Source organism: Indicator indicator, chromosome 6 (genome assembly GCF_027791375.1).
Source record: "Indicator indicator isolate 239-I01 chromosome 6, UM_Iind_1.1, whole genome shotgun sequence".
Lineage (NCBI taxonomy): Eukaryota > Metazoa > Chordata > Aves > Piciformes > Indicatoridae > Indicator > Indicator indicator.
In genome coordinates, this window is record NC_072015.1 from 16105738 (window position 1) to 16126659 (window position 20922).

A 20922-nucleotide genomic window follows, 5' to 3' on the forward strand; every position below is an offset into this window, starting at 1 on the left:
AAACAAATGTGGGGATTACAGTGTGGAAAATGGCAGCTCTGCTTCAATTTTGTGATTATATAATACAGATTTTTTGCTATATTTTTGTCTATATTCTTCCAAGGAGACAGGACCTTTCTTACTGGTTTCTATTGGTATAGCTGGGTGCAACAGGATGGCAATTTCTTTAGGTCTGCTGCCATTCAAAACAAATACACTCAAGGATATGACATATGTATGGACAGAAAGACATTTCTTGTAAAGCTCATGGACACTAAGAAAATTATGATAAAGGAGGCATTTTTCTTTCTGAAGTGTAGCAAAGCCTTCTCTCTGATAGAAATGGACCTGGCTCCACAGCCGCGATTGGTTAAATTCATTGTGTAGTTCTTGTATTCTACAGCAATCCCAAGACATTAAAGAAAGCAAGAATGGCTACACAGATCAATGTAGTGACCATTAATTATTTACAGAGATAATTACAAATAGTCTAAACAAAGCGATGGGGAAATTAATAAAAGATGACCAGTTGGGTTGCATGCCTGGAAGACAATTTAAGAAGGCCACTTCATATTGCATATGAGGCAGACATGCTAGAAACAGCTGCTGCCTTTTCGTGAGCTGGTAAGCTCAGGCATGGAGATTGAGAGAGGTCTCAGAAGGGCTTTCTCCACAAGCCTGGACATGGATGAACCCCCCCAGGGTTGAGTGACCTCAGGCAAGTTTCTGCTGAGGTGCTGATGTTCGTCTGCTTGCACCTCACAGTAGGAATGAGTCTTGATTTCCATCCAAGAGGAAGATTCTTTTAAGTGTCTTTATATCATCATTAAGAAAGACAAAGAGAACAAAGTAAGGGGACAGAGGCATCAGTGATGGGCCTGAATCCAGCCAGCTTGATAAAAATAACTTTTTGCAAAGTCTGTGTAATTTTGTATGTGTTTTGTTGCTGTTGTTGTTTCCTATCCTGAGGGAGAAGACGATCTTTAATAAAAATAAATAAATGTCAGATAACGTTCAGAGAGAGCCCAACACTCAGAGATTGATTGGACTAAAAATCCTGGCTCCAAGTATCCCTGAAGTCTGAGAGTATTTAAAACCTGACAACAGATCAGTTCCAGCAGTGCAAGGCAATAGAAATGATATATTAATAAAGAAACATAGCCTTGCTTCCAATTTTCAGGAGATTATAAATAAAAGTGAGAAATACATTAAAAAAATCATAAATACCTTGATCTTGTCCTCTAAAAACATGCACACACAGAGAGAGAAATAAAAGGGACATTAAAAAAAAAAATCAAAGTTAAGACACAAGCCATTTAAAGTTGTCCTGTGGGCTACCATGAAGTGTCACAGAGTAATGAAAACAAAGGACACAGAGGAGAAATGAAAAGATATTTGTAATATATTAAGTCATGCCCAAAGAGTTAAGTTCACCATGTACTAATAAATGCCTAAGAAGGATAAAAGTTTGAACAAGGCAGTTCAAAAAGTAATCATACCAAAGAAAAGTGAATGTAGGTTGGGAGGATGAAATGCTAGTGTGAAGTCACCTCTAGGTTAGGGTGAGGCAAAGCTGATATGGCCATGTCCCAAAAGAATGGGAAAAAACAGGACTGAATTAAAAAGTCTTGGGAAACAAGTAGGAAGAGGAGAAGTAGGGAAGTAAAAGGAAATGTCAGAAGTGGGTGAGAGATGTTTCGTAGATGAGGTTAGGAGAAAAAGAGAAGTTTGGTGATATAGAAAAACTGGAAGGAATGGCTGATACACCAGAGGCTGTAAATGAGGAGAGGCTAAGAACTCTGGGACTGTTCAGCCTGCAGATGGGAAGGCTTAAAATGATCTTATCTATGCCTACATAGAGAGTCAGGAGAACAAAACCAGAGCCAGACTCTGCTCAGTGACCCCCAGTGGAAAAGAAGCAAAGGATACAAACTAAAACACAGGAAATTCTGTCTGAGCACTAGGAAACACTTTTTTAACTTGTGAGAATAGTTGAGCACTGGCACAAGTTTCTCAGACATGTTGTGGAGTATCTGTGCTTGAACATACTCAGAATCCAGCTGGACTCAGCCCTGAGCAACCCACTCTAGCTGACACCGCCTTGAGCAGGGAGGTGTTGGATGATCTACAGGGGTACATTTCAGTCCCAATGATGCTGTGATACAAACTTTGGATGTAGATGAACCTAATTGTTCCCTCTTGGTGAAAAATAATAGAAACAATAAAAGAGGTTGCAGCAACAGGTTTAGTCATTTCCTCCACCACAGAATTACAGTTTTAATATGAAGACTTCCAGAAATGAAGTTATTAATGAAACATGCTCATCAGTTAGAGGCGTCACTGAGACAGATCACATATATAAATACTGAACAGGACAAATATCACCTAGAAAAAAGCACTACAGGGGTCACATTCCCTGCTTCAGTCTGAGGAGAAGCTTGAGGCTCAACAACCCACTCATAATTCCCATGGAACAGAGTATATAATCAACACATGCTACACTTCAGATAGTGAGAGTTTGACTGAGGCCCTCCACACAAGAAGGACGTGGACTTGATGGAGAGGGTCCAGAGAAGGGCCACAAAAATGATCAAAGGGCTGGAGCACCTCTCCTATGAAGACAGACTGACAGAGTTGGGGTTGTTCAGCCTGGAGAAAAGAAGGCTCTGGGGAGAGGAAAAATATAACAAGAGACCCATGGGTCAAGATAAGAGCAGTTTAATAAAGCAAAAGCAAAGGCCATGCATGGAATCAAAGGCAAACAAAAAATATCATTCTCTACTTCCCATTAGCAGGCAGTGCCCAGCTGCTTCTCAGGAAGCGGGACTTCGGCATGCGTAGTGGTTGCTCTGGAGGACAGGTGCATCAGCAAATGCCCACACTTCCTTCTTTCCCTTAGCTTTTACATCTCAGCTGACATCATATGGTATGGAACACTCCTTTGGAACAGCTGGCCTGGCTGTGTGCCCTACTGAGATCTTGCCCACCCCTCAGCCTACCGTTGTGGGGGAGTGTTGGAAAAGCAGAGCAGTAGCCAAAACACTGGTGTGTTATCAACACTCTTCCAGCTACCACTGCAAAACACAGCACTAAAAAGAGGGGAGAACTAACTCCATCTCAATCAGACCCAATACAACACTTCATACTAGTCAGTCTGCTAACAATCCATTCATGCTGTTTTACATAAGCTGGCAGTGCTCTTTAGTGTCTAGAGAAAGAAATAAACCTCAGATGTTACCGTCACTACTTTACTGCTTATGTAGTTAACACATTAAAAGCATTTGCCGAGAGAACTCACCAAACTGAGTCCTTTGTAAGTTTGGTGTCCACTTTCCCTTCATCATCCAAAAAGAAGTCCAGTTGTAAATTGGCATTGTTATCATGAGCAGAAGAATAGGTGGTCACAAGCCTTGCAGGAATCCCCAAGCACCTCAGAACTGTGGCAAAGAGAGGTGTGGGGTGAGAAGGGCAAATGGAAAAACTGTGTTCATGGATGACAGGAGAGAAACTATTTGTATCGAGAAGAAAATGAGAAAACTCAGTCAAACCAACCCAAATAATTCCTCCTTCTGTCTTTATATAGACTATGTTAAATATTTTATTTGGTCACAAAATTACGAGCATTCAAGATCCCTAACTGTACAAAGATTGTATCCTAAGCAGCAGATTATCAATAGTTTTAGAATAGCCTTGAAGAGTGACCATGCTGTAGCTTTTCAGAGCAAACCTGAGTGCAGTGGGCTCAACTGCATGACCAAATGTAGTAGAAAGAAATTTAAGTTTGAGCTGGCAAGAAATGCAAAACATATTAGGACTCCTACTATCAGGAACCCAGAAGCATTGCGAGACTCTGCTAAAAGGGGAATTAATAGAAAATATCTCCTTTTGGTCCATTTAGAGTTTTCCTGTTGGACATCTGTTGTCAGAAGGCATCTGGAGAACACCGAGAATAAAGCAGAAAATTAGTGCTAACGAAGGGGAAAAACACTGTAATTTGCAAGTGAATTGTCAAGAGTTAGAAATTCTGAGCAGAATGCATTACATCATTTGCATTGATTGCTAAGTAATGAGTTTGGGAGTCAATACTCCCTCCCCACAAAGAGTCTAAAAAGGAGAACAAAAAAGCTAAATCTCAGACCATCACAATGAGGTGTTGATGACTCTTATCCCCATTTGTCAAGTGGTAAATTTGGGCGTGGGGAAATGCCACAGCTCTGTCTGAAGTGTAGTAGAGCATCATTAGGCTTCTGTGTTTGTAGTGTGTTTTGGCTGATAAATAGACATGGAGCACATTCTGCAAGGGGAGGAGTGGGGTTGCTGAGACATCATCTCAGCTTTTCCAGATGAAATATTTTGTCTTTCTCTCAAAAAAAAAAAAAAAAAAAAAAAAAGGAAAAAAATTCTGCTTTTTCAATTTATGAGCCAAGTTGATTTTGCAGAAAAAAAAACAGTTTAGTTTTTTGTTTTTTGTTTTTTTTTGACAGGGAAAACATATTTATTGAAAATCCTATGTAAAAATAGTTCTGATGTTGCAATGTTGAACAGCACTTGCTACCAGTGTTGGGGTTTGTATATTCATTAGTGTCTCTGCTGTGACTTCCAATAGAGTGTAACGTTACACATTCATTTCAAGTTCCTGGATGACAAATTACTTGGATGCGTCCAATACCATATGTATCTATTGATTAAACTTAATTCAAGTGCCCTCCCAGGCTTCCAGCACATGAGCCATCAGGGCTCATTGAAAATAATTTGTCTGACAATTTCAAGATTAATGACCATTTTTCAGAGTGTTTTAGCATTTTTAAGGGATAACTATCCTGAGCATACAATAGAGTAACCTTGGAAAGCTGGACTAATCACAATGATAAAACACTGGCACCTAAGGAAGATTCAAAATCAGCCTTTTAGGTGCACATGGCAATTCAGACCTTTATTGTCCTCTCCATGCAGCAGTCAGTGACTGAATGTGTCCTATGGACATGTATCCATAGGAGCCAGCAGCATGCTCTTGTGACCAAGAAGCCCAATGATCCCTGGGGTGCACAGAACAGTGTGGCCAGCAGGTCAAGGGAGGTTCTTCTCCCCCTCTACTCTGCCTTAGTGAGGCCACATCTGGATTATTGTGTCCAGTTCTGGGCTACCCAGTTTAAGAGAGACTATTGAACTATTTATTGAAGAGAGTCTGATGGAGGCTACCAAGGTGCTGAAGGGACTGGAGCATCTCTCTGAGGAGGAGAGGCTGAGATAGCTGGGGCTATTTAGCCTGCAGAAGGGCAGACTGAGAGGGGATCTTATCAATGCTTATCAATACCTGAAGAGCAGGGGGCAAGAGGAGGGGCCAGGCTCTTTTCATCAGTGCCCAGTGACAGGACAAAAGGCAAAGGGCACAAATTGGAGTGTAGGAGGTTCCACCTAAACATAAGGAAAAACTTCTTTCTTGTGAGGGTACTGGAGCCCTGAAGCAGGCAGCCCAGAGAGGTTGTGGAGTTTCCTTGTCTGGAGAGATTTCAAACTTGTCTGTACATTGTGGTCCTGGACAACCTGCCCTGAGTGACCTGCTTTAGTAGAGGTTTGGACTTGATGATCTTCAGAGGTGTCTTTCAATCTCTACCGTTCAATGATTCTGTTATCATTTGATCCACTAGACAACATTTTAATTCCAAAATGCTCAACGCCTTTATATCTCAGCAATCTTTGCAGCAATAAGAAGTGCCAGGTCTCTGATGTGACTTAGTCAGCAAACCAAGCCCAGTTTTGCCCCAGATAGACACTCCTCTGATGTGTTGCTCCAGTTTTGCAGTGGCCTGCAGGCAAAATACTGCATAATGGTGATTCAGGGGTAGTGTGAGGGGAAGGTAGGAGAACTGGTGTGTGTGTCTGTGATGTAGAGAAATCTAGATGAGGCAATGGACAGGGAAGACAAAGTGGCCCATGGAAGCCACTGTGAGGAACTGTATCCATAGAAAACACTTGCAAGAGCATTTTCAAACACAGTGTGTTGTGGAGAGGTAGAGGGGCATCAAGTACAGACCATGCAAAGTAAGTATCTTTCAGATTCTTTGGATCACTGAACCATAGACTCATACAAAGATCTGAGTTGGAGGGGACCTTTAATAGTCATCCATCTAACCCCTTGCAGTGATCAGGGACATACTCAGCTAGATCATGTTGCTCAAACCTGACCTGGAATGTTTTCAGGGGTGGAGTCTGTCTGAACTGCTTAAGTAAGAAGCAATAGTACAAGGGAAAACAGCCTTAAGTTGCGCCAGGAGAGGTTTAGGTTGGACATTTGGAAAAATTTCTTGACTAAAAGGAATGTCAAGCCCAGGGCAGTGGTGTAGTTCCTATCTGTGGAGGGCTTTAGAAGCCATGTAGATGGGGTTCTGAGGGACATGGTTTAGTGGTGACCTGGCAGTGTTAAGTGTTGGACTTGATCTTACAGGTCTCTTCTAACCAAAACAATTCTATGATTCTATGATGCTACATCTCCCATATAGGGTAATAATTTAACATTTCACATCTAGATAGCAAGCCCCCTGTTCAGCTCAGATTTCCTAATAGAAATATGGACTGTGCCAAAAGTTTAATGTTCCCTCTTTGTGAGTCAGAGTACATAAATAGTTAGCACATTTGTGTGGAAAAGGAGCCAAACTGCAGGAGATGTCAAAGGTTTATCTAAAGATGTGTTTTTAAGTGTCACTACTATTTACTCCTGAACACCACAGAACCAAGAAGTATTTTAGTTGGTTTATCCTAAAAGCTCTTTCTTTTATGTAAGAAATGCAGAGCAAAGTGGAGCTTTTCCTGCTAAATACCTACATGTGTTGAAGACTCCAGCAAAGACCCAACACTGGCCATATCTCACGGGTTGTTTAGAGCTGTAATACTCCAAGAGAATGTCCACGCTTCCTGTCCAGGCTGAAGGTGCAACACCATAAGTGTATGTATTGTCCCAGGATCCAGCAATCACACCATTATCATCCCTGGAGTTGATCTAAAGACAAAGAAAATGAGCATTAAGGATGTCAGAGACCACGTAATGAAGGGCACTTTAATCCAGCGGACAGAAATAGGGTGGGAGAGACTGAATGTAGCCAAGTTTAGGGACATGGTTTAGTGGTGTAATTGGCAGTGTTACTTTAAGAGTTGGACCTGATGATCTTGGAGGCCTTTTCCACCCTTAATGATTCAATGAATTATAAAGGCAGGAGACATACAGAACAATCTTGGTTAGGGCCATCACTAAATAATTTTGAAGGAAGGTCAGACAAAAATAATGGTGAAATTATATCACCACAGTGAGTATCCATGTTGCAAATTTGGTGAGTTTTATCAGCATTATATTTCCTTATTGCTATGTATTCTTAACAAACATGGTCAGTTCTACATGAATAAGCAGAATATTAAGCTGGATTCTTTCCTAGCAACATCTGCTTTTCCTGCCTGTATCAGCCCAGGGGTTCTAATAAAACCACTCCTAATTTACAGTGGGTTGAGAGAGGAACTAGCCCACTGCTATTTTTAAAGTAAAAACTAATTTATTTAGTCAAGTACACATGAAGACAAGGAGGAATTTGCTCTGTAGGTTTTCCCCTGGTAAGATTCTACAAAACAAGGAGTTTTGCCGACTAATGGCTATACTGATGGGCATTAATGAGCAATACATCTCCTGGCTGCAATTTGAAACAAACCAGTTGAGGCTGTGCAAAAAAGCTCATTTGCTCTGTACCTTTTAATTATGCTAATGAAGAACAGTGACACACCGGCCAAATAAATCACAATTCTCATTTAACAGCTCTTGGGTGGATTAACTACTGGTTTGTAATTAGAAAATCGACTTCCTGCGAACCAATGACTGAATAAAGATAAGTCTTGAGAGTCATAACCAAAGGGTTAAGGGGTTGTGCCCATCTTGCTATTGTGGGAGACATGCCAAGAAAAGAGGCAGCTCAAGGACAGGGCAGGGTGTTGATCTTCAGAAGGCCCAAATTCCTACCCAGCCATGGCCTGATCCTGAAGATCAGATCTAAAGTCCATTGACCCCTGGATTTCCAAAGGTGAACTTCACCTCTTTAAAATCATCAAGTGGCTCCAAATGTAAGTCCAAGCCCTTTTTTGGTCTGTAAACTTTGTGCTCTTCAGCTCTTAGGGCTTTCATAGTTCCTTTACATCCATTAGCCCAGTTATGGGGGAACCACATTCAATTCTTACTTCTGTCTAAAGCCACATTTCTAATGTCTGGGGTAAAAGAATTAACCAAAATGTTTAAAGAGGAAGAAAAACACAGGTGTTCTCACTACTGCTTGCTGAAGATATTCTACATAACATGATGCTATGCAAGATTCAGCACGTGGGCCTGAGAGCCTGGAAATCCCTTTTCAATGTCAACTAAGACACAGAGCTCATTCACTTAAAGCCTGGATAAATGGTGTAACGTGAGTTAAAGGATCATCTGTCTCCAGCAGCCATGGTTTTTGGACAGTCTGCTTTAGTAGCTGACTTGGGAGACTATCTAATTATGTTAGCTCAATGACTAGAGTGTTATTCTAGGAAGCAGAAAGCATCTGTTTGGACCTCCAGTGGCAGTTTAGGCTGGATGCCTCCTGGTGGAACTTATGTGGTTACTGCCACATAACTTCTGGTGTCCCGAGTGTCCAACCCAGTAAGGTGGACATAGGAAACAGTGTACTTCTACCCATAAATCCTGCACCCTATAAAGTCATCTGCAAAGTCGTTCTCTTCCTCTTTCTTCCCTCTCTGTTCCCTATTAGGTAACGGTGGGGGAGTATCTCAATGCCTCTTAGACCTGTCTAGGCCTAGTGCCAGGAGGAGAAAGGTGAGAGGGCAGTCTCAGACCTGGCCAGCCTGAGACTAACCTAGCAGGGGGGGGGGGTGTTGGGGGTGGGAAGAAAGAGCCATGGGGGTTTTGAGTATACCTTCAAGTGGGGAGAAAGGAAGAGTTGGGGGTCTTTGGGTCCCTTGTAGAAGGGACTCTGTACACTTTGGGATACCTTTGCCACTATGCTTTTAGTTTCTGTAAAGCACTAATTGCTTTTCCATTTAAACTTTCCATCACTCTCCAATCCATTTGTGTGTCATTCTTTTGTCCCTCTCGGGGCAAGAGAGATCTGTCTGGCCTTAAACCGGGACACTCCTTGAGGCAGAAGAGAGGACTCAGCCTCCTGAGGCAGAGGCCTTCCACCTCTTGGAAGAGTTTTCCCTTTTGAATATTAGGGATTGATCTTGCACCCACAACATGAACCTGATGCATAGCAGCTGGAAAGAATGGAGATGTGGAAAGTCTTCACCTTTTTGCTTGTGGTGATTTTAGGTACTTCCATTCAGAGCTTGGGAAGTTTTGTCGACCCCATGTTTAAGAGGGCAGCTCTCACAGTGGTTTCTTCTGGGGCCAAGGTAGCACACAGAAATGTTCTTAGACTGACTAGGCCATTTGAGGCTTAGAAATCAGGCACAGTAACACCCACTATTGCAGTGTCTTAAGGTCACACTGACGTTAGTGTGGGATTCCAGATAGTCTCTCTGTTGTGTATCCTGTATTTTACTCATCATGCCACCTTACTGTCCATGGTGGAAATAGCTTTCTCAGTTATCTCAGCTACCTGGAAGTGAGTGTCACTAGAAATGCTATTGTGTCTGGAGTATGATGTCTGCAAGTTTCTTTTCTACCTGTGAGTATACCATCCTCAGGAAAAGGCAATGAGCTGAAATAAGGGTTTTAGCCTTAGTGAAACAAAGTAAAATGCCAAACCTCAGAGGTCAAAACGGATTATTACAGAATCCCAGCATAGCAGAGGTTGGAAAGGACCTCTGGAGATCATCTAGTCCAACCACCCTGCTAAAACAGAGTAACCCACAGCAGGGTGCCCAGGATCAAAATGTCCAGGTGGGCTTGAAATCTCTTCAGAGGCAGAGACTCTGCAACCTCTCTAGGCAGGCTGGTCCAGTACTCTGACATCCTTACAGCAAAGTTTTATCTTGTGTGCAGATGAAACCTCCTGGATTCTAGTTTGTGCCTGTTGACCCTTGTCCTGTCACTGAGACAACTAATTTGGCGCCTGTTGAAGGGACATATCAGGGCATGAGGGCCAGCTAAATCAGCCTGGCTTTGATTTTATGAACCACTTCTGACACATATTAGCTATCTATTGCATACCACTGCAGAGGCAACACGGCAGATTTTGATTGGGTTTCCACGCCCAGAGAGCTCCAGTTCTGCTTTGTCCATCAGGAACAGGCAAGCGTCCAGAATGTTTTCTTCAAACTAGAGAAAACAAAATAAAGAAGGAAACAGTGGGAAAATGAAGTAATTCCTTATTCTGTAAAGAGAAGGTATTGTTATTTTTCATTGTTGTTGCAATAGCTGAACAGCTTCAAAATGAAGTCAAAGTTCTGTGTTTAAAAATAGAACAACAACAAACCCAGAAGCTGTGAGGGAAAAGAGTGTAATTTCCAATTCAATCTCACTCTGGTTTCCAGAAGGTTGAAATCACAACACAGCCTTTCTGACACAACATAAAATTTTAAGTGCTAACAGGTATATAATAGGAAGATATTACAATAATAACTACAAGAAGCTAGTCTGCTTGTGAAGGACTTCATGTCCTTCAAGGATCCCAGACCTGTTAATTTCAGGACTTTTCTGACATGCAGCCAATGGGATACCTGGAAACTGAACAAGAAGTAGTTTACCAATGTGAATTTGAAGAGATTTAGACAGTTTATAATCAACAAAATCTGATTCTATAGATTAACCCTGGGATATAAAACTTAGACATCATAAATACTGAGTGACCTAAAGTAGTCATCTTCAAAAACAGAATGAAAAGATACAGCATGAACAAGAACAAGAATGAATTGAGGGCAGAGGTGCCTAAATAGACCAGAAACCATTTGTTACAGAACTTGCCCTGCAGTGTATTTCATTTTCTTAGGAGAAACTGTGTAACAAAGGAAAATGTCCCCTATGTCCCCTGGAAAGTGGTAGGAGACAGGGAAACACATATTAATAAATATCTTCTAGACACACAGTCTTATTATTCAAGGCTGTGACAGAAACTCCATGGAGCTCATCTCCTGGCCATCTCAGATTTTATATTCTGTGCTCTCATCCTTAAGGTACCTTTCACACTAACAAGATATTTGGTCTCATGGGTTGAGTTTACACCAGTAAGAACGATATGAGTTTTGTCTCCTGAAGAAAGCAAGCAAGAGTCCAAACCAAGCTGCTGCTTTGGCAGCATGGGGAGAGGCAGAGAAGAGTGAGTCCAGAGTGCTGAAACAGAAGCTTCAAAATGTCAAGACTGTTGTTGATACTGCAGGGAAGAAGGGAAGGCTGAGGGTGACATCTCAGGAAAGAGCCAAGCTCTGGCATAAACCAAGCAAGTGAAGCCACCATCATGTTTCACCACCTTCAGCCATTTCCTGGCCAGGAAGAGTTCTTTTCTTTGCCTCTGCCTCATTGCTCTGGGTACCACCACTATATGGATGCTTCTTAGGTGACATCATTCAAGGTAGCACACCTGTCTTATCATCACCCACATTTACATTGGATTACCTTCTCTGTTCATTAGTAACTCTTTATATTCTGAGCAAAACTGAATTTGTGAGGTTCAGGCAAATGTATCAGGATAATGTATCATCCACAGGAAGCTGAATAATTGCATGGACTCCCCCATTCCACTGATATGCAATGTAAATAATCTTTGGTGAATGGCCATGTTGTGGACACCCTCCTTCACAAGAAGAATCCTCATGACAGGTAATGTAAACTCTGGACCCTCACAGCCATCCTTCCTGCTTCAAGTTCACTTTTCATCTGGTCTGGTCCAATGATTTATCGTTTCCACTGGGATCAAAATCTAGCTTTCTGCTTGTCAAGTCCTCAGCAGTGCTGGAGACCTGAGTTAAATATGAAGTCTACCCTGTAAATTAAATCTTTCTCATCTGCAGTTTGCAAGACTCTGTTCATCTTGCCAGCATATACAGAAAGGACAAAGAGGAAAGAAACTGCAATCAGGGTTGTTGCCTTCCACTTTAGCATTTAGAAAATGACATGAATGCTTGTGAAATAACAGAATTAACAGGCGAAGATGTAGGACAAGCTGTAGAGTCTAGCTTCCTCACGCTGTTACAGTAGTGTAGGATTCAGAGTAGCCTTAACTTTAAAGCCAATTTTGCCCTTCTTCATTATCCAGGGATTTAAAAGCATTACATCAAACTAAATCAGCTTTCTGCTCCCACTCCTGGCATGAAGGAGAGAAGTGGAATAGAAACAAAGAACTTGTAAATCTGAACATCCCTGAAACATCAGTGGAAACAGAGCAGCAGTAGGTAGGTGAATGAACCCAGGCCAAGCACTGCCTGTTCAGCACATGCTGAAATGGAAGTAAACCAAATTCAACACCAAGGAACTTTGTCATAGCCGTTGGGAAAGACTGCAGATGGAAAACAGGCATAAGAAAACGCACAGAGACAGGTGCTGTGTTTCAGAGCAACACATTTTGTTGTGCTGGCCTTCCTATATATCCTATATATATAGAGGATGTCCTATGCTGGACATCCTCTATAATGTTAATCTGTTTCTAATAGTTGGCCTTCCATTTAAATCCCAAGTAAGAGAGGCATCTTCTGCACTGGTGGAGTTAGGGCTGTATTTCTCAGAGTTGGTTGCAGGCAAATGCAATCTCATGTTGCCTGTGGTGTGACCTGACCAAACACAGGTGCTGTAAAATGACATTTGTGCAGGGGGCAAAGTTAGTACAGCTCAACATATGGACGCGGGGCAGCTCGTGATGAGAACAAGAAGTCTGTGCCCACCTGCTTTATTTTATTTTTCTCCCTGAAATAACTCCCAGCATTAAATGATCCAATTTCTGACATTTCTCTGCTAAAGAATTCTTAGGTTCCTAGATTTCTTCTAAAGCCAAATTTCCTCTGAATCCCCTGTGGGCTTTTCTGAGTGACTGCCTATTTACACTGTTTTAGAAGAAAAGAATCACAGTCATGTTACAAGGAACACCTCCATCCTCATTTGTTACAGCCATGTTTCAACCAGTCTGTTGTTTTTTGTTTCTCTGTCCATTTTTCTTGCATTCCCTCTTCTTATGTTGATGCTGCTCATTAAAGACAGCAGCCGTGAGAATCCTCTCCCACTAGTAACCCAATTTTGAACTGCATGTTCCTTTTTAATTTACAATCTGAGTTAAAGTTTTAAAGCTTCCAGCTGTCATTGTTCAAAGCAATTTTTAGCCTAAAAATATCTCCATGCACAAGGCTGTCTGCATTTTTGTGTGTGGCCGTATACCTTTCACCTCTCTGACTGTAGACTGCCTTGTGCTTTTTACTTACAGTGTTGTACAAGGCTATAAATCATAAATACAGCACACACACTTGTATGATATGTTTATAATATAGGCATTGCTGCTAGTACTTTTACATTTACCAATGCTCTTAACAACCAGGATTGTTGAAAATAAGGCATATACATATTTTTAATGGTTAGAAATTCTCAGGGTAAGATCAGGAACATCACATCATCCACCTCATGGAAAGACAGGGAACCAGCAGAATATTTCTGCACTGCTTTGTAGTTTGAGGTGCCTGTTACATGCCTACAAAACGATTGATTCCATTCAAATTCCTGGCTTGGGCCTCCTTAGATGCATGTGCCACAGTTTTCACACAGGCAAGTGAAAAAAAAGGTGCAGCACATGGTGGAAATCAGGTCCTCCAATTTCAGACAACGCAGGAATGAAAGCACATGACAAAGGGATATGGAAAAGCCTTTAACCTCCCAAGCAGAACTATTTCCTAGCAAAGCCCTATAAATAATGCAGTTTCTCCAGAGAGGCTGGTGTTTATGTCAGGAAGGTACGAGGTCTGCAGAATATAAACACCTCAGGCCAAGACACCATAGGCATAAATTCAGCACCTCTGGCCATAAATCCAAGAAGCTGGTTTAAGCAGCATTGTCCACCTCCAGCCACTCATTCCCCTCTCTCCATCCATTTTACATTTGTCAGGAATTGAATCCCAAATCTAGGAACAGACCAAGTCCAAAAATAAGCCAAGGGGGGAAAAAGTGACAAAATCAAGGAGATGCTTATTCAGCTCATTCAGTCTGATCCACTGCACAAGGACTTGCAAGGGGAAGGAAGGGCCAGGAGGGGGCATTTTTGGTCAACTTAAATGCACACCCAGCTTTGGCCTGAGGATCTGCTTGCATATTTCTTATATCAGAGGCACTATGGAATTGCTAGCCACACCTTATTTAAGGGTTATTTTTATCTCAGCCAGGTTCAGAGTCAAACCCTGCAAACAACAGTGCTGGCACAATTTAAGGCAGTGCTGCTGCAAGACAAAAAATAAAAATTGTACCTTTAAATAAGAAAACAAGAGAGATGTGAGTTCAAAGAGCTCTGACAGATCATCTGGCTCAAGCTTTTTTCTTTAGCTGTGGGAAAGAAAGTAAAGCAAAACCATCCCTTCTGCAAGGCTGTGCTGGGGAGGTGCCACGAAAGCTAAACGGATCCATCCCCATAGCATTAAGGAAATACTTCAGTACTTTCTTAATTGTGCCAACAAGGCATGCGGGCATCCCAGATGCCAGCTGTATCTTGGGCTGCTCCCAAAGCAGAGTGGCCAGTAGGTCAAGGGAGGGAAATCTGCTGCTCTGCTCTGATGAGCATTCTGGAGTCCTCAGTACAGAAGAGACATGGATGTGTTAAAGTGAGGTCAGAGTAGGCTACAAAAATGATCCAAGTGCTGGAATCCTCCTGCAGTGACGACAGTCTGAGAGAGCTGGAATTGCTCAGCCTGGAGAAGAAAAAACTCCAGGGAGGTCTTATTGTGGCCTTTCAGTACTTAAAAGAGCTGATCAGAAAGATGGGGACAGATTTTTGTCTGTTGTGAAAGACAAAGGAGTGATGTTTTTTAACTGAAAGAGGGGAATTTTAGACTAGATACCAGAAAGATATTTTTTATACTAAGAGTGGTGAGACACTGGCCTGGGTTGCCAAGAGAGGTAGTAAACGCTTTATCCTTAGAAACATTTCAGGTCAGGTTGTTTGGAGCTTTGACCACCCTGATCTAATTGCAGCTGGGTTGGACTAGATGACCTTGAAAGGCCCCTTCCAATCCAAACCATTGTATGATTCTATGGTTGTGAAAATCCAGGATGTGAAATGAGTGGAGTTCATCACATCTAATAACTGCCCTTTGAAGCCACTCCAGGTGACAGCTAGGGTTAATTTTTCTTGCTTGGATTCTGCACACTAATGCAAGTTTTCAAAACATGAATTTGCTTTTTCATTGTATTGGGATTTTCAAGCTGGTTTGTGTTTACAGATTGAGGTAAAACAGATTGAGGCAAAAATTACTGAAGGCACATCAATACTGTACATCAAGTAAGAGGCCACTGGAAACTGATGTTGTCGAGTGCAGGTACCAAAGGGAGAGGTTCTCCCCTCTGTCACTGTGGCAAGGAAATGCAGAACTCTGGGATTAAATCCCAGTTTGCTATAGGAATCCTGTGACAAGCTGACTCTCACAGCCCCAAGCAGATGAGAGCAGTTTCCATCAAGTTGCTAGAACTAAAAGGAAGAGTCAAAACCCAAGACAACCTATTGCTGAAAAATGAAGAAAAAGACTCTCTCTACTCTTACATAAATGGTTTTGATCCTGAGGCAGCAATAACACAGCAGCAGAAATACTCTGCACTGTGGAAAGCTCAGCTAATGGTTCGAACTTTTAACACGCAGTCTCTTAGTATCTGAAATATGCCTCTAAACCAAGGTCTTTAAATATTAGCTATTATAACATTGCTCTTTTGGATTAAGGCGTATACCCACTTCATACAAATTTAAAATGATGCCCCTTGGCTTTCTGAAGGAGAGACCAATACTGCACTTGAAGAGCCCACAGTCTCAACCACAGTCTGGTGTCAATTAAATTCACTCACTGTCCTGCTGGGAGCAGCCAGAGAAGGTCTAGAGATCTCACCTGACCATAACTCCAGCTTCTTGTTTTTATGTTGTTGATATCTCCATGGAAAACAATACCCACATCATTTAGGACATATTCTTCCCTTTCCTTCTCATCATCCAGGTACACAGCATCCTCTGCATTGGTTAACAGAAAAGAAATGTTAACACAGCTTAGTTTTCATTTAGAACAGATAAAAAAACCTTTGTATATGATATCTGAGCTAGTGAAAGATCATAGAATCAGAATGATTCGGGTTGGAAGGGACCTTAATAATCACCTAGTTCCAACCCCCCTGCCATGGGCAGGTTCACCTTCCACTAGACTAGGTTGCCCAGAGCCTCATCCAACCTTGAGAGTTCCAGGGAGGTATCATCTACAAATCTGCTGGACAGCCTGCTCCAGTGCCTCACCCCCCTCACGGAGAAGAATTTCTTTCTAATGTCTAATCTAAATCTACTCTCTTCCAGGTTAAAGCCATTACTCCTTGTCCTGTCATTGTGTGGCTCTGTGAAAAGTTCCTCCCCAGATTTCTTGTAGGCCCCCTTTAAGTGCTAGAAGGCCACAGTAAGGTCTCCCTGGAGCCTTCTCCTCTCCAGGTTGAGCAGCCCCAGCTCTCTCAGCCTGTCTTCATATGAGAGGTGCTCCAGACCTCTGATCATCTTTATGACTATCCTCTGGACTCAATAAAGCAGATCTATGACCTTCTTATGTTGGGGACTGTGGGAGTTGATGGGTTCCTGGGCACAGAGGAACTCAGTCTTGGTGAAACAAAGTTATATCCTTGAGATAAGCACAGGTGCTGTATGAGGAGATTTCCAGCGGGAAGCATAATGTTGGTTAACTTCCAGCAGCTAAAACAAAAGAGAACTGTGCTCGGTGGAAGACCAATCACTGTTTGCAGTAGAGCATGTGAACTGAAGGCTTTACCCCATCAGACATGTGCTGATAGGATGTGGCTTGCCAGAAGAGTGTATAAGCGCAAAGAATGTAACATTAAAGGTCTCTGAGCTGCACAAAGTTGGAGTCTGTAATCAACCACTGCAGGGGACTGCAAAGCTGAATGCAGTACTCCAGGTGAGGTCTCATGAGAGCAGAGCAGGAGAATCATCTCCTTCAACCTACAGATGAAGGAGGATGAAAAGGGAGAAAGTGGGGGAAAGGGGGAACAAATCATGTTATCAAGGTTGCTTGGAGTCCCTGAAACATCCCTAATCCTGATCATTGCAGTTTGGGGCATGACAGTAAACTTGCTGTTTCCATTGTAACCACGCCTTTTACTGTGGTCAGGAGGGACCTTGGATATTTAAGAGAACATTACGGGCAGATATCCCTACCTGTGGCAGACATCCCTACCTGTGGCAGACATCCCTGCCTGTGGCAGACATCCCTGTCCATTGCAGGGGTTTGGACTACACAATCTTTGAAGCTCCTTTCCCACTCAATGTATTCTGTCACAGAATCAAAGAATGGTAGGGATTGGAAGGGACCTCTGGAGATCATCTTGCCCAAACCCCTGCTGCTAAAACAGGGTAACCCAGAGCAGGTTGCCCAGGATCTCAATGTCCAGGTGGTTTTGAAATCTCCAGAGAAGGAGGCTATACAACCTCTCTGGGACTCCTGCTCCAGGGCTCTGGCACCCTCACAGAAAAGTGGTTTTTCTTAAAGTTCAATCTGAATACAGTCATCTTGGCTGAAAAGTACTCCTCTTCCATAAAACTAAGTATTAGTTGCCTCAGCAGAGCATAAGAATAAGGAGGCAGTGACCCCAGTTAGGAACACGGTACACACCAGCACACAAAATGCAAAACTGCTGACAGCTCCTACCCATTTCCTCAGGATCTGTAAATTATGATTAAAATGTTGTATCTTATCAAATATTTTATGATTACTGTGCACTGCTAATGTGACAGCTGGAGCACAGTGATGCAATTCTGCAATCATACAAACAGATCAAAGAACAATTTCCAACCTACTAGTGTTAATAGGAAGCAGCTCAAGTCAAGAGATCTAAAGAAAAAAAAATCTGAAGTGCATTAAAAAAACCCCAATTTTTATTGTATATTAGCAGAAGGGTTTGATTGCTTTTTCTGTATCTAAATTATTGACTGATATCTCATTGTCCAGTGTAGCTTAGCTGACCAGCTGAGAAATTCAAGTGTCCAAGTGTTTAGTTTTAAATACATGAATATATCCACATATAAAAAAAGATTTTAAAAATATGTTTAAATTCAAATTACTACAAGTAACTGGAAAAGATCTTTGCCCAAACATATACAAAGTGTATATCATAGATCTTAAGAGCCTATGTGTTGATCCTCACCCAGCAAATGTGGTTCATGTGTGTCCCTGAAGGACACACAAATGTCCAGCCACCCCCAGGCAAGCAAAAGGAGGTCATGACACAGTGATGCTAGTTGAGGATTTCTTTCCTGTGCCAATGTGTGTTTTGAGGCTAAGCTTAACAACTAATAGTCTAGGAATTAATTAATTGGAGGAAATCATTAATGTGGTAACAGCAAATTAAAGGGAGGCAATAATCTCTGATGGTTTGATACTGGCAAGTACAAGACTATCACTCATCACTGCCATTGTGGATGTCTTCAGCATCCCACTACAAATTACTAGAGGATCACTTCACTTTTCAAAGCCTATTGATTTGTTGTATTTTGTTGAAATGTAAATCAGATTTGTACCTCCTTGCAAACCTTATCCCCCAAAGCTATATATTTGTCCATAAAACAGCAGTTTGACTGAAAATATGATAAAATTTGAACCCTCTGGAAAAAGAAAATCAACCTGGTTTCAACTAGTGAGGAATTGTCCCAGCCTCCACACCTGACCTTGCTAGTTTTCTTTTCCTCTGAAGATATTTACATCTCTATGTCTATACATATAGAAGGGATTAAGCACAGATATATAACATAATGACCTCCATGTTTCTATGCAAGAAATGCAAGCACAATAGAGTCCTGCACCAGGGAAGGAATAAATCACTGTACCAGGACAGGTTAGGGGTTTCACCTGCTGGAAAGCTGCTCAGTGGACCTGTGAGTCTGGATGGACAAGAAGTTCACCATGAGCCAGCAATGTGCCCTTGTGGGCAAGAAGGCCAGTGATCTCCTGGGGTGCATTAAGAAGACTATGGCCAGCAGGTTGAGGGAGATTCTCCTCCCCCCTGCTCTGCCCTAGTGAGGCCACATCTGGAGTACTGTGTCCAGTTCTGGGCTCCCCAGTCCAAGAGACATAGGGAACTACTGGGGAGCGTCCAGGAGGGGCTCAAAGATGCTGCAGGGACCGGAGCATCTCTCGGACAAGGATAGATTGAGATACCTGGGGCTGTTTAGCCTGGAGAAGAGCAGATTGAGAAGGGATGTTATCAATGCTCATCAACAGCTAAGACAGGTGTGAAAAGGATGGGGCCAGACTCTTTTCAGTGATGTTCAGGACAGGGGGCAATGAGTACCCTCTGGAACCTGGGATTTTCCATGTGAACAAGAGGAAAAACTTCTTTTCTGTGAGGGTGCCGGACCCCTGGAGCAGGCTGCCCTGAGAGGTGTGGAATCTCCTGCTCTGGAGAGATACCATACGTGGACATGATCCTGGGCAACCTGCTCTGTGTGACCCTGCTTTAGTAGGTGGGGTTGGATTAGACGATCTCCAAAGGCCCCTTCCAACCACTACCATTCATTATTCAGTGATTTAGTGGTGACCTAGCAGTGTTAACGGTTGGACTTGATAGTCTTTAAGGTCTCTTCTAACCAAAATGCTTCTCTGATTCTTTAGGTATTAGATGTAATGAAGCCTTCACTGTCTTTGAGGAGATCAGTGTTTGCCATTATGCTTTTGACAGGTTGCTCTGCAACATCCAAAACCAAGAAAACAGAAAAGCAGGAGTTTTTGCTGGGTTTTTGCCAAAGTGGGCAGGTCTGAAACCTCTTGCATTTGGCAGGCTGATGGTAGTCACCTGGCTTCCAAGGCCTGGGCCATCAAAATGTCTTTTTTATTGGGCTGTAACTACCCATGACCTAGTCAACCTGCACCCAGGCACAATGCAAAAGATCATGAGTTTATTACGTTCTGAGGATATCAGGTGAAGGAGAGTATTAAAGCTTGCCAGGGAATCAGAAAGCTGAAGTAATTTATGCCATCAGAAACTCTCATACTTACAAAACTGCCTATTCCATGACTATTCGATAGTCTAGCTCCTAGCCCTAAACTTCTGCATAAGCCCTAAGGTTCTGCATAACATCCCACAAAAAAAAAAATCGCAGATCACTGAGGCTCTGTTACATTAGGCTGGATCTGTGTGAATTGCTGATTGAATTATACACATTCTCTCACTGAGCTTTGGGGTTTGTATGTCTGTACACAAATGCTCTAGAGAAGGCACTTAAAGAAGAGCTCACATCGCCTCCTATACAGTTACATAATCAGTATGCATATGCTGTCTTGACAGCTGTTGTTTCCTTTCAAGGGTTTAAAAAATATCAATATTGATCTGGTTGGTACCAATTAAGATGCTTACATGATTTTGGCAAAATCAGATGAAAATTGATTAACTTGTCTGTCAATTGTTTTAAAATATTTGTGGGGTTTTGATAAAGTAAAAATGACTTCTGTGTTTCCCAGAGAGGCTGGCTGCTTTGATTTTTGACAGCTCTCACTACCCTTGAGACTATTTAGAAGAAAATACAAGGAATTTGTGACTACTTTGATGCTAAGCTCACTCTACATAGTGCAGCTCCTAATTATTTTGTGCAAGTGGAATCTCACATCTGACAAACAGAAGAATTCCATGGAAATGTGCTCAGTTTGTTCTTTTTCTTTCTCAGTTTAGTTTTTGGTTTTGTTTTGGTTTGTTTGTTTTGTGTTGTTTTTTATTGTTGTTGTTTTACTCATTTCTTTTATCCTGGGAAATTACTAAGACTCCAGCAA

At 42.1% G+C, this 20922-nt stretch overlaps 1 protein-coding gene across 1 annotated transcript in view; it reads right to left on the bottom strand.

The window, feature by feature from the left end:
* Positions 1-20922, bottom strand: part of F13A1 (coagulation factor XIII A chain) — a 64463-nt gene that overhangs the window by 15944 nt on the left and 27597 nt on the right. Inside the window, exons 5-8 of the mRNA XM_054381799.1 lie at positions 16003-16121; positions 10157-10264; positions 6802-6976; positions 3278-3416 (exon numbers count right to left, since the gene is read on the bottom strand). Of these exons, the coding sequence (XP_054237774.1) occupies positions 3278-3416; positions 6802-6976; positions 10157-10264; positions 16003-16121 (541 nt within the window). The remainder of the gene's footprint in view (positions 1-3277; positions 3417-6801; positions 6977-10156; positions 10265-16002; positions 16122-20922) is intronic.